General features: G+C 36.3%; 1 protein-coding gene across 1 annotated transcript in view; it reads left to right on the forward strand.

Moving 5' to 3' along the window:
- LOC116851671 overlaps window positions 1–13,102 on the forward strand; it is a 67,176-nt gene that overhangs the window by 50,198 nt on the left and 3,876 nt on the right. Inside the window, exons 4-11 of the mRNA XM_032831322.1 lie at window positions 7,129–7,569; window positions 7,784–8,107; window positions 8,228–8,668; window positions 8,756–9,089; window positions 9,197–9,745; window positions 9,807–10,084; window positions 10,175–11,272; window positions 11,550–11,682. Coding sequence (XP_032687213.1) covers window positions 7,129–7,569; window positions 7,784–8,107; window positions 8,228–8,668; window positions 8,756–9,089; window positions 9,197–9,745; window positions 9,807–10,084; window positions 10,175–11,272; window positions 11,550–11,682 — 3,598 coding nt within the window. The remainder of the gene's footprint in view (window positions 1–7,128; window positions 7,570–7,783; window positions 8,108–8,227; window positions 8,669–8,755; window positions 9,090–9,196; window positions 9,746–9,806; window positions 10,085–10,174; window positions 11,273–11,549; window positions 11,683–13,102) is intronic.

Consider the following 13,102-nt stretch of genomic DNA (forward strand, 5'->3'; position numbering starts at 1 on the left):
AGAAAAATTTGTTATTATATAATAATAATAATGAAATTAATTATTATTAAATTTTATTATATTAATATATATATATATATATATATATATATATAATGTTACAATATATCATAATCATATATATTTTTCTTATTATTTATATGTAAAATTGAAATGTCTTTAAGCAATTTTGCGCAAACCCTGAATATTTTTTATTTCATAATATTTTCTATTATATAGAATCTGACGCAAGCTGTATCGATAACAAAAAAAATGCATGAAAAACATTAAACTGGAAGGAATAGTCGAAGTTATTTTGCAAATAACTACATAAACTTTAGAGATATTAAATAAAATAGATAGGCGAATCAACGCGTGTATTTGCTAGGTACTCCGGGTAGGAATTTAAAAAAGGGTTGTAAAGGCCCTAGATAGATTTTCCCCATTTCTGTCTAGGCGCCATTCAGGCAAGCCCGAATAGGTCTTGTACAGAGATGTAATGCTTTTGTAAGTCAGGGTCCGATTTGTAAATCTGACGAGATCTTATTCTGGCATGCCTATGTAGGCCTTATCTAGACATACCTAAATAGAAAAGAATATTCTTTTATGTATGAATATGTACTACTATTTTCTAATAGAAACTATTCGTAAAGGTCACAGCGCTTGCTGATCTCATTTAAAAATTTTAGATTACTTGATTCCAATGCTACATCACACTTAAAAATTCTCACTGACACTGACTCGAACCTGAACCCTGCCTGAGGCACCTCTGGATTATGAATCTGTTGCTTTAGACACTACGCCACTTGTTCAATCGATATAAGCGTTTTATATTTTGTCCATATGTGTTGTGATTAACATAGTAATATAATTTTTTAATAATATAACTTAATAAAATGATATAATTTTAATAAAAATTATATTTTTCATACTTTTATTGTTAATTTAGCCCTTAGCTAATGAAGTGAGATCTACAAAATTCCGCACTTCCATTTCATTATTTTTAAATTTTTATAATAAAATTTTTTTTATTGTTGATTGTTATTAAATAAATAAAGTCATGAAAGACTATAAAACTTTGAGTAATTATAAAGAAGTACAATTAAAAGAAGGAGAAATCCACTTTATTAAGAATCCACTTTCCTAAGATTTAGGAATCTCCTTCATTAAATTAGTTAAATTTATATATAAATATATAAATCAACACTTATTATAAGCGATTTCTGAAATATTTTAGTGAAAAATATTTTGATAAAATGTTTCACAAATATTTCTAAATTATTTCAATGTTATATTTCAATATAATTTCCAAGTTATCTTGCGGAAAGTTTGCTGTGTGGAACCCTATGTGGAACACGCCTTATTTGGAAGACTATATTTTTGAGAACCAAAATCATAGGTATTTTAGTTTTACTTCAAACTTATGAAGTGAATTAATAAATTAATAAATTGTGAATTTTACTTCTGTCTAAAACTGTAAATTAAAATTCTGTAAGACTTTAAATATTTCAAAAATTGGATAAGACCCTGACTGAATTATATAAGTACATGTCTTGTTGTGTTGATGTCTACAGACATTCATATATGTGCCTATTTTGGGCCTACTTACGAATTTTCCTTTAGAAATCCTTTTGCTTGGTCATATGTAGACCTAACAATGGCAGGACTTATTAAGGACATCCCCAACAACGCTTATTCATGGTCTGTTTAGAAAATCTAACTCAAAATTTGCTTTTATAGGCCCTTTCTAGACACAACAGTGGTAGGCCTTGTTAGAGGAATCTCAACAGTGCCTATTTAGGGCTTGTTTAGGAAATTCTACTCGGAATTTGTCTTTGTAGATCCTTTCTAGACGCAACAGTGGTAAGCCTAGTTAGGAGCACTCCCAATAGTACCTATTCAAGGTCTGTTAAAGAAATTCTACTCAGAATTTGCCTTTGTATACCCTTTCTAGGCCCAACAGTGCCAAGGCTATTTTAGAGCATACCTATCTAGGCCCTTTACGGACTTGGGGCATGCCCCGATAAAATCCTACCCGGGACATTATAATATACTGTGAACACTGTAAATATACATTTTATAAGCATAAATTGTAAGAATATCGTTGGAGTCATTAGAATCACCGCATGCCGCTCAATCGTCAGGTTAAGTAACGCAGTCAGGATGGATGGGTGAACTGGCATACGGATTCGAAATTATCGAGGGAGAATTTGTAAAAATTTTAAGTCCGTGTCCATCCTACGGATTGGATATAGAGGATTTGCGAATTGAAGATTGGAACTTGACAATTGGAGCCAAGCAGGCCAAAACCAAAGTGCATTTATTCATCGAAATCTAATCTTCAGTCCGCAATTCTCAATTTCCAAACCGTAATGTGACATGGGCTTTAGAGTGTGTTTGACAACCTTCGGTTTCTAGCAGTTATAAGACATGAGAAAATTAGGAATTAGTTTTTTTGTGAAACAATAAGAATAAATAAGTCCCCTTTTGCATTTCAACAACGTTTATTTTAATGTTTAAAATAATGTTTTTTTAATGTTATGAAAAGATTTTTTTAACATATGAAAAAAATGATTTTGAAACGTTTTTAAAAACGTTAAAATAATGGAATGTCCTTTTTTTCATTACAAAAATGTTATTGTAATGTTTAAAATAATGTTTTTTTTACGTTATAAAAACATTTTTTTAACATTTGAAGAAAATGATTTTTAAATGTTTTTATATTGTTAAAAAAACAATTATTTTTAACATTAAAATTAACGTTTTTTTAATTTAAAAAAGGGTACTTATTCCATTATTTTTAATGTTTTTAAAAATGCTTTTAAAAATGTTTTCCAAATGATTTAAAAAAATTTTGTAAGCAATTTAAAAATTTTTTTTCCTGATTAGGATGCAATTAGGTACGATACTCTGTGACTAACATAATAACTGATTCTAACCTCCTATTGTACTGTAATATGTGTTTATTTTAAAGTTTAATTTTGTTTAAAAATATGACATATATATAATATGTGAGAAATGAAAAAGATGGAAATGCCAAAGATATGTTTTTATTTGATTATATTTCCCTTTTGTAACATTATATTTTAAATAAATAAATATTATTCAATCATTAAACGCATTAATAAACTATTTATTATCAAATATTATCACATATGTAACATGTTATATAATTTTTAATAGGTATGTCGTTTTTGGCACCCATTTTCTTTGAATTCCATTTTTGAGCGTTTAAAAAAAACATTTTTTGCTTTAAACATAGAAACAATTTCAATAAAAATATGATATTATCTGATAGAGAGTACTTCCAACTACATATATCCAAGCAAAAATGTATTTAGTAGAGCAGATTTTAAGCTAGATAGGAATAACTAAATAAGTTTTTTAGTCAGTCACTAGCTCGTGACTGACTACATATTCTTACTCAGTCCTGTGTGGAAATTCGTCAAATAAAAACTGGTTTGGTCCTAGCCGCTGTCCAGTTTTCTTATATAATTTATTAGGACAGGGGCTAGGCGAAATCTAGCTAGATTCCGGTCAGTTTTGCTGTCTAGTTCTCATAACCTCCAGGCTGGCTAGTAGCTATCTTACTTTTCTCAATATAGATGACACCATAAACGCTAAACGGAATGTAGCTAGGTTTTGGTCAAATTTACTTTCTAGTTATAATAATTTTCAAGCTGGTCAGTAGCTATATTAATTTTTTAGATACAGACGGCGTTACCAACCCCGATTCTATCAACTGATTCATATATATTCGAAAAATCAAACATATAATAGAAAATATAGGCAAACTTTTCAAGTGACAACGAGTGTTGCGATAAAAGAGCCGCTCACAAGCGCTCTAAATTTGGCGCGCTGCTTACAGCAATAGCTGAGCTGCATGTATCAATCAGAACACATTATTCAAACAACACTCCGCGAATAGGAATAAGCACTCCGAGGCAAGCCCCGTGAAGTTGGGAGTGTATTGATTGCTCATAGACTCAGTCGGACATCACCAATTAAATTGTTTGGTTAATTAGAGTTAGGTTAGGGTTAGTTTAGATTAAATTAGAGTTATTTATAGTGTCTAATTATATCTATGGACAATTGGGCTTTATCCGCGATGTCGATCGCGTCTATATGACCTACTGAAAAAATTTAGTGGAGATCTCAATTGAGAACTCAATTGAAATCTCATGTGAGATGGTAACTGAAAACTCGTATGAGATTTCCGCAAGATCTTAATTGAAATATAAGCTCTAATGGATATAATTTATAGAAAATATAAACTTTTGCTGAAATATTTTGAAAAGCATTCACAATTGATCCAATTAGAATTTCATTATAATTTCATTAATATTTCAGTAAGATTTTAGTATAAATTTAAAAAAGTTCGGTGAAAAATAATTATTAATGAAAATAGATTGAGGAAAGTATAATGAAGTATTATTTTGTCTAAATAACAAAAAAATAACTGGCATTTCATATTTTGTGTCGATTCATTTATTCGTGAGATTCGCGTGGATTCGATCGCGTGTCAGACGGTCCAATGGACGATGCCAATGCACTGTAACAATATCTAGGTGGATTATATTTTTATAGTGTACAATATACTTTTATAGTGTTCAAAAATGTAATGACATATTTGTCAATAAATGTTTCAAAGGATGTGACAACAATCACAATGTGATTAATATTGATACAATATTGTATAAGTAATCAAATTTTAACATACAACGTGCTCACAAAAGAGAGAAAAAGAAGGAAAGCGCTAGACAAGTTTATTATATGGACGCTAGATACCTTTACAAAAATATTTCACCGTTTTTATCCTCATGTGACCCACTTTTGACTCGTTTTTAGCCCATTTTCTACCCATTTCTTAATTTTTATGGTCGTTTCTTGCACTCTGAAGCACATGCAGTGTATCCAGTGAAAAATTATAACGAGTATATGCGAGTATGCATGAGTATTTTTGAGCAGATTCCTCCTTTTTAACACTTTTTTTTCAACTGGTGAAAGTGCGTTAATACGTTTCTCTTTTATTTACTTTCGTTTCAGTGTAGATCTGTATTAAAACGAAACTGAGTAAAAGAGAAACGTATTTACATGATGTCACTCACTAACTGAAAAAAAAGTATTAAAAACGAGCAATCTGCTAAAAAATACTCATACATATTCGCATATATTGGTCGTATTTTCCACTTAAATGAAAAATAGGACCGAGTGCTACTAACATGATTACTAATTAAAAATTATTAAATCGCATAGTTTTGTTTCTTTTTCTATATAAACATGGTTAAAATAAAATTATTTTTCAAAAACGATGGCATATAGTTTAGACTATTTTCTTAAAAGTTAGTACAGGAAAAAATATATTTCTTACATTTTCTTATGGAAAAATAACAAAAGAAAAGTGGTATCAATTTTTGACTTGTCCAAAAGCTGCGGGAAAGATGGAAATAAAAGTCTTATAATTGATTGTAATATAAAAAAGATCATATTTTTATTGATACTTAAATACGTACCTAAAAAGCAATAAATAGTACTAACAAAAATTAATAGATGCTCAATACTGTTTTTTCCAGCTAATTTAAATGCTGATATTTGCAAAGATTTTTTAGTCATACCATATAATTTTGTGTCCATCTTCTTAGCATATTATTTATTCTTGCACAGTAGTCTTTTCTATTTTTTTGGAGAATACGTTCTGGAAACGACTTAATTTCTTCGCATAACTGCCTTTTTGTGTTGTCTATACAATATGCCAAGAAGTATAATGTAACCTAAGAATATTTTTGCTTATCACAGTCTTGGCAAGCCATATATTTAGGTAGCAAATTGACATTTAAAAACGTCTTACTAATGATAAAGACATTATTAAAAAATTATTAAAAATTATTTGACGTTACTCTGGGTATAAATAAATTTCAAATATGAATCATATGTAATTATAAATGATTATAATTTAATACAATTATATATTCACATTTTTTTCCTAGCTATTTATTTTATTTGTCAATTAAATTTGAATAAATTTGAATAAATTCTTAATAAACTTTGAATAAATTTCATCTTAAGGTTAAACAAGTCATTTAGTGTTCTATTTTGCTCTTTTTCTTCGTGTTCTCCCAAATAGCACAGAGAATTACAAAAAAATCAAAAAATGTTATTGTATATTATAAATACGTCACCAATTCTGAGTTCATTTTCAGATGCAAAAAGAATTGTTCAAAGTTCAGTTCAGTAAAAAGAATTCTGTTTGCATCTAAAAATGAGCTCAGAATATAACATACAACTGAATTCTTTTTGAATCCTCTGTACTATCTCGATTGTCTTGCCTGCAAAATTGTTTAACTGACGAGTAACAAGTTTTTAGGTTAAAATATCATTTTATGTATATTTACCCACAAAGGTTGAAGGCACAATTTTATTAATAGATGTTACTTGATGTGATAAGCAAACAATTATATGCTCACAACTATTATACACTCGTCAATAGAATCATGGAATAGAAGTTCATGTCGAAATTTTATACAATTTTAAATGAATATAATACCGCGAAACATTATCGTATTTGGAATCCCTTTTTTTATTTTAAAGAGTGAAGTCTGTAATTTATGTAGGAATCGCGTTCCCTAGCTCAGGGCCGGGAGGTACTACCGAGCGGCAAGAGAGGGCCGTGCGAGCGACCATGAGAGAGAATTGGGGGGAAAGGCAGTCTCAATTAAGAGCTAGAGGCGTCGAGAGCTTTTTGTTAGACACGATTGTCTTTTGTTAAGTAAACTCGTACGATAGTGTTCACGTCTCCGTTTTCTTGCCCTGTTCCTTCCGCCGAAGATCGATCGCGAGATCAATTCTTGCGTACTCGTGGGATCGACCCTTATAGCTAGGGACAATCCTACAGTTGGGGGCTCAGCCGTGATCGGCGAATCAGTGCAGACATCGCGAGGCGACGTGGAAAAAGTAGCGACGTGACTGATCAGTGGTGCCGCGATACAAAAGCTCGATCTGGCACTAATTCCGCGCAAGACAAAGGAGAAAAGTCGAGCAGCGGATAAAACGTTGTAAGTTGGAAAACAGAAGTTACCAAGATGGCCGAAGTTCGTGCGCAGGACGACCGTGTCGGCGACTAAGATGTCGAAGTGCAAGATGGCGCGACAGCTAAACCGCAGACGTCGTATAAGACGCGAAAAGGGCCGAGGAAAGCGGCCGAGCGAACCGTCGATGAGATGAAAATCACCGAATTAAAAGATGCATTGCGCGCGCTCAATCTGTGGACTACGGGTAATAAGACTCAATTGAAGATGAGATTACAGAGCGCTCATGACCGGAAACGCCTTGCCGGCATAGAAGCGGACTGCAATGCCGGCGACGACGAGGAAGTTACGAGCGACGAGGAGGTTACGAGCGACGAGGAAGTGACGAGCGACGAGGAAGCAACAGACGACGGAGCGGCGAGTGATGAGGAGGATCGAAGCGAACAAGAAAGACGAATCGCCCTAGGGAAACAAGGCGTGCAGAAGAAGAGGTCCACCAACAGGAAGCGGCAGAGTGACCGCGACGAATCGGACGCCACGGAGGAGCAGCGCCAGCCAGTGAAACGTGAGAAAGCGCGATCGTCCTCTAGGGTGAGCCACTACAATGACGGCGGAGTCTTGGGCATGGATGTATATCAGTTGGACACGGGGCAATTGGACACAGTCCAATCACAAGTCGTTGTTCCAAGGGCCCCTACAAATGTCTCTAATCATCCGGTGCTGTGATTGGCTGTGTTCAAATGCACCGTGTCCAAGTGCACCGCTCCCCTTGGGCATAGATGCCCCCATCGAGCGGATAGACGAGGTACGAAATCGGACTAGTCCCCAACAGCGCAGCTTCACGATCCAGGACGTAGAGGGCAGTCTGTCGTACTTTTCGGGCGATGATAAGTTACCCATCGACAATTGGATCGCCGAGTTTGAAAACATGGGCACTTTGCTCGAATGGAGCGACCTGCAAAAGTTAGTGTACAGCAAGCGCATGTTGAGAGGATCGGCAAAGCAATTCCTGTCCTTTGAAAAAGGCATTACCTCATGGAGTGTCCTGAAACACCGACTAAGGAGAGAATTTAAGGTTAAGTTAAATAGCGCCACGGTGCATAGTCAGTTGTACAAGCGGAAACGACAGCCAAATGAAAGCAGCAGGCAATATATTTACGCGATGCAAGGAATAGCCGAGTAAGGTTATGTTGAAGAAGACGCTTTGATTCAATATATAATAGACGGGATACAAGATGACGAGTGCAACAAGACGATGCTGTATGGCGCCGGGACATTACGTGAATTGAAGAAATGTCTCGAAGTATACGATCACATTAAGGAAAAGACACAGCAAAAGAAGACGACCACGAAGAAAGACCGCGTTAGAGACAACGCAAGGGACAATTTTAAAAATACGCGAACAAAGTCGGACAATACGCAGCCCAAGAAGCACTGCTTCAATTGTGGTTCCATCGAACATGATGTCAAAAGTTGTACCAACGCCGACAAGGGACCTAAGTGCTTCAAATGCAACAATTACAGGCATGTCGCATCTAAATACCCCCAAGTGAGACAGCCAGAGACGCAGGTGTCTACGGTGAACTGCGTAAGTAGCGTCGACGACAAATTTATCCTTGTTGACATTGCAGGGCTGAAATGTCGTACTCTAGTCGATACGGGAAGTGACGTCAGTTTGATGCGGAACGACGTGTACGAGAAAATAAGTAGACCCAAATTGAGCTGCACAACGCAAATTTTTATCTGATTAGGAAACACGGTCACGAGACCAAGCGATACTTTCTTCCTGAAGATGTCGATCGAGGGCGACGCCTACGTAGTCGAAGTATACGTAGTTCTTACGGAAGCCACGGTCGTAGAACTAATCCTGGGGCGTAATTTCCTCAAAGAAGTCGAAGTTACCATACGGAAGGGGCGTATAAACGTTAAGAGATCGGCGGCCAAGGGAAGCGCCGTCGGGGTTCAAGAAGTGTCAGTTGTCGACGGAAGTCAATCGGACGGGACGCTGTTCGAGGATTTGGCAGTTATGGACTGCACCGCCATCGATGAAATCGAAGTCACCTTACAGAACCTTAGAGAAGCCGAGTTGAAACACTAGTTGGGGAATACACTCCGCAGAAGGCCGTGACGACGTCGATAGAAACCAAAATCATCTTGAAGGACGAGATACCGGTCAACCTTTGCCCTCGCAGACTCGCCTTGAAGGAGAGAGACATTTTGAACGATCAAATACGTGAGTGGTTGGACGAGGACATTATTAGACCAAGTAAGAACGAATACGCTAGTCCCGCGGTTATCGTGCGTAAAAAGGACGGTTCGAGTCGAGTGTGCGTAGACTACCGATTATTAAATAGAAAAATTATTCGTGATAAGTACCCGATGCTGTTAGTAGAAGATAAGATAGACGCGCTTGTGAACTTTCGAGTGTTTTCAGTAATAGATCTAAGGAACGGATTTTTCCACGTGCCGGTGGAAGAAGGAAGCCGAAAGTATACTGCTTTTGTCACGCCGAGTGGCCAATATGAGTTCACGAAGACACCTTTTGGACTATGCAACAGTCCGACTAGCTTTTTGAGATTCATCAATGAAGTATTCCAACCTCTAATTCAAAAGGCGATAGTTTTTACATATATGGACGATTTAATTATTCCAGGCCTCGATGAAGAAGATGTGTTTCGAAATCTAGCAGAGACTTTAGCCGTCGCAGCGGCCAACGGTCTTAGTATCAATTGGAAAAAAATGTAAGTTTTTGCAAAGACGAGTTGAATTTTTAAGTCACGTTATCGAGGACGGCTGCGTCAGACCTTCACCGATCAAAATTCGGGCCGTTCAGAATTTTCCCGAGCCGAAATCGCTGAGACAGCTACAGAGTTTCTTAGGACTCACGGGATATTTCCGGAAGTTTGATAAAGACTATTCGAAAATAGCGTACCCATTGTATGAGATGAAGGAGGGGCACCACTTCAGTTTCGGGGCGACTGAATGTTTAGCGTTTAATAGGTTAAAGGACGTGTTGTCGAAAGATCCAGTTCTCAGAATATTTGACCCATCGGCAATTACGGAGCTACATACAGATGCCAGTAAGCAAGATTATGGGGCGGCACTTCTCCAAAGAAAAGCCTGCGAAAGGGATTTTCATCCTGTTTATTATATGAGTTGTAAAACGACAGAGTCCGAAAAGAAATGGTGCTCCTACGAACTCGAGATCTTGGCGATAATCCGAGCGGTACAAAAGTTTCGCGTTTACTTGTTCGGCATCAGATTTAAGATCGTGACCGATTGTCAAGCGTTCCAGAGGACGCTGCGTAAGGATAATCTACCACCTAAGATCGCCAAATGGGCGCTAGCCCTCGAAGAGTTCGAATATGAAATCGAACATCGCGCCGAGGAGCGTATGAGGCACGTAGACGCGCTCAGCAGATTCCCCGTCATGATGGTCGAAGATACGGTTTTAGCGATGATCCGAAGCGAACAGGATAAGGAAGAACGACTACGCGTCATTAAACATTTATTGGTTAAGAAACCGTATGAAGACTACGTGATAGAAAATGGAGTATTAATGAAAAAAATGGATAACAAGGTCGTTGTCGTTCTACCTTCAAACGTGCACCACGACATTATCCGGAAAGCACACGAAAACGGGCATTTTGGTGTTAAAAAGGTAGTAGAGATTATCCAAAGCGAGTATTATATTCCGCAATTGAAAGAAAAGGTGGAAGATTTTATCGAATGCTGTATTCCGTGTATATTGATTGAGAAAAAGAAAGGCAAACAAGAGGGCGAGTTGAAGCCGATCTCTAAAGGCGACACACCTTTAAGTACGTACCACCTCGATCATTTAGGGCCCATGATCAGCACCTCGAAGTCATACAAGTATCTATTGGTGATGGTGGACGGGTTTTCGAAATTCGTGTGGATCTACTCCACTAAGACTACGAACGCTAAGGAGGTGATAGATAAGTTATTTAAGATGCAGCCGGTTTTCGGTAGCCCGCAACGCGTCATAACCGATAAGGGAGCAGCGTTTACATCCTCTAGTTTTAGGGACTATTGTACCGAAGAAAATATTGAACACATCTCCATAACTACCGGTATGCCACGCGGTAATGGCCAAGTAGAGCGCATCAATAGGATCATTATCGCTGTATTAACGAAAATGTCTTTAGATAACCCCAGTCAGTGGTACCGACAGGTAGCCAAGCTGCAACTATGTATCAATAGCACTTATCAGAGAAGCGTGGGTATGAGCCCATTTGAAGCCCTCTTCGGTAAAAATGAAGCACCGCGAAGAAGTACAAATATGTTTCTTAATAGAACAAGAATATGTTCAGTCCTTTAATAAGGAACGTGATCGACTGCGAAACGCAGCGAAGCAAAATATTTTAAAAGTTCAAACCGAAAACAAGCGTTATTATAATAAGCGGCGAAAAAAAGCTGTTGTGTATAGGAAGAGAGACTTGGTAGCGATCCGGCGTACTCAGTTCGCCCCAGGTTCGAAGATAAAGCGAAAATATTTAGGGCCTTACCGAGTATCTCTTGTAAAAGGTAACGACCGCTATGAGGTAACTAAAATCGGTGGAGACGAAGGGCCGGAGATTACAACATCAGCCGCCGACTATATGAAGCTCTATGCCAAATATCCTTACGGGGACCGAAGGGAAAGCAGGGATGGCCGAATGTAGGAATCGCGTTCCCTAGCTTAGGACCGGGAGGTACTACCGAGAGGCAAGAGAGGGCCGTGCGAGCGACTATGAGAGAGAATTGGGGGGAAAGGCAGTCTCAATCAAGAGCTAGAGGCGTCGAGAGCTTTTTGTTAGACACGATTGTCTTTCGTTAAATAAACTCGTATGATAGTGTTCACGTCTCCGTTTTCTTGCCCTGTTCCTTCCGCCGAAGATCGATCGCGAGATCAATTCTTGCGTACTCATGGGATCGACCCTTATAGCTAGGAACAATCCTACATTTATTCTCTTCCCATTCCGCAGTATTTTCAAAAGTAAATATGTTTCGCATTTCCAAAAAATTGCATAATTTCATGTATCCTACGGGGTGGACAAAATTTTTTCGTAAATTTCATGATGATCATCGTCAAGTATAGATTTTCTCTTGCAATTTAAAAAAAAAACGAATTTGTACGATTTTTTTTCGGGAAGTTGAGACATATTAAAATTATTTATACATTTTAATTTTAAATGAGCATGATATTGCGAAACATTATCATATTTGAAATCTTTTTTTATTTTATTTTACGATGGTCATCGTAAGATTTGTGACAAAAATTAATTTCACTCAGTAGAGTAGGGGAGAGCGGTGCACAGAGGACCACTTAACATTCTAAGGTTAATGAAAAATTTACCAGTTATAGGAAATGGCCCAAAGTTGCTCAGCATATACCTACAAAGGTTATACATACGCAGACAAGGCGTTAGTTTAATAACTGCAAGAGATTTTATTTTAAACATTAAAATTGTTGGAAAGAAAAATGGTTCTCTGTACCCCAAGCACGGGACATAGAGGATCATGTATGATTTTCTATATATGTATGATAATATTTTGTCTATCATATAAGTAGAAACATATAAGTAGAAACAGAATAATAAAAATAAGTTTATTATTTCCAGATAACACATATATGTATATATGTATGTGTGGGTGTGAAAGCAATATATGAAGTGAAAAAAACAATGTTTTATTGGCATTTCTTTTTTCATTTTTAATTAATTGGTACCTAATAAGAACAATATATTTATTATATAATAACGAAAAAGTATTTATTTATTACAATTTATATATATATATATATATATATATATATATATATATATAGGGTGAATATTATGTACCGGAACACCTGAATATCTCGAAAACAAAGCGTTGTATAAAAAAATGTTAAATACAAAAGTTGTAGGGTTTAAAAAGATCTATTTTATGATATTAGCAGTTTGACCTTGAGTTGCGTCATAAAGATCAGGTCAAGGTCACAATGATGTTTTTAAATGGATACCCCCATTTTTTATTGTATATTCTTGTAGCTTATCTCGAGAGCTTTCCAAAACACTATACTTAAGTATTTTTTCGTTAAGTACTTTTCGAGTTAA

The sequence above is a fragment of the Odontomachus brunneus genome, unplaced genomic scaffold (assembly GCF_010583005.1).
Source record: "Odontomachus brunneus isolate Ranch 3 - 2012 unplaced genomic scaffold, Obru_v1 Obru_scaffold_186, whole genome shotgun sequence".
NCBI classification, from domain to species: Eukaryota; Metazoa; Arthropoda; class Insecta; order Hymenoptera; family Formicidae; genus Odontomachus; species Odontomachus brunneus.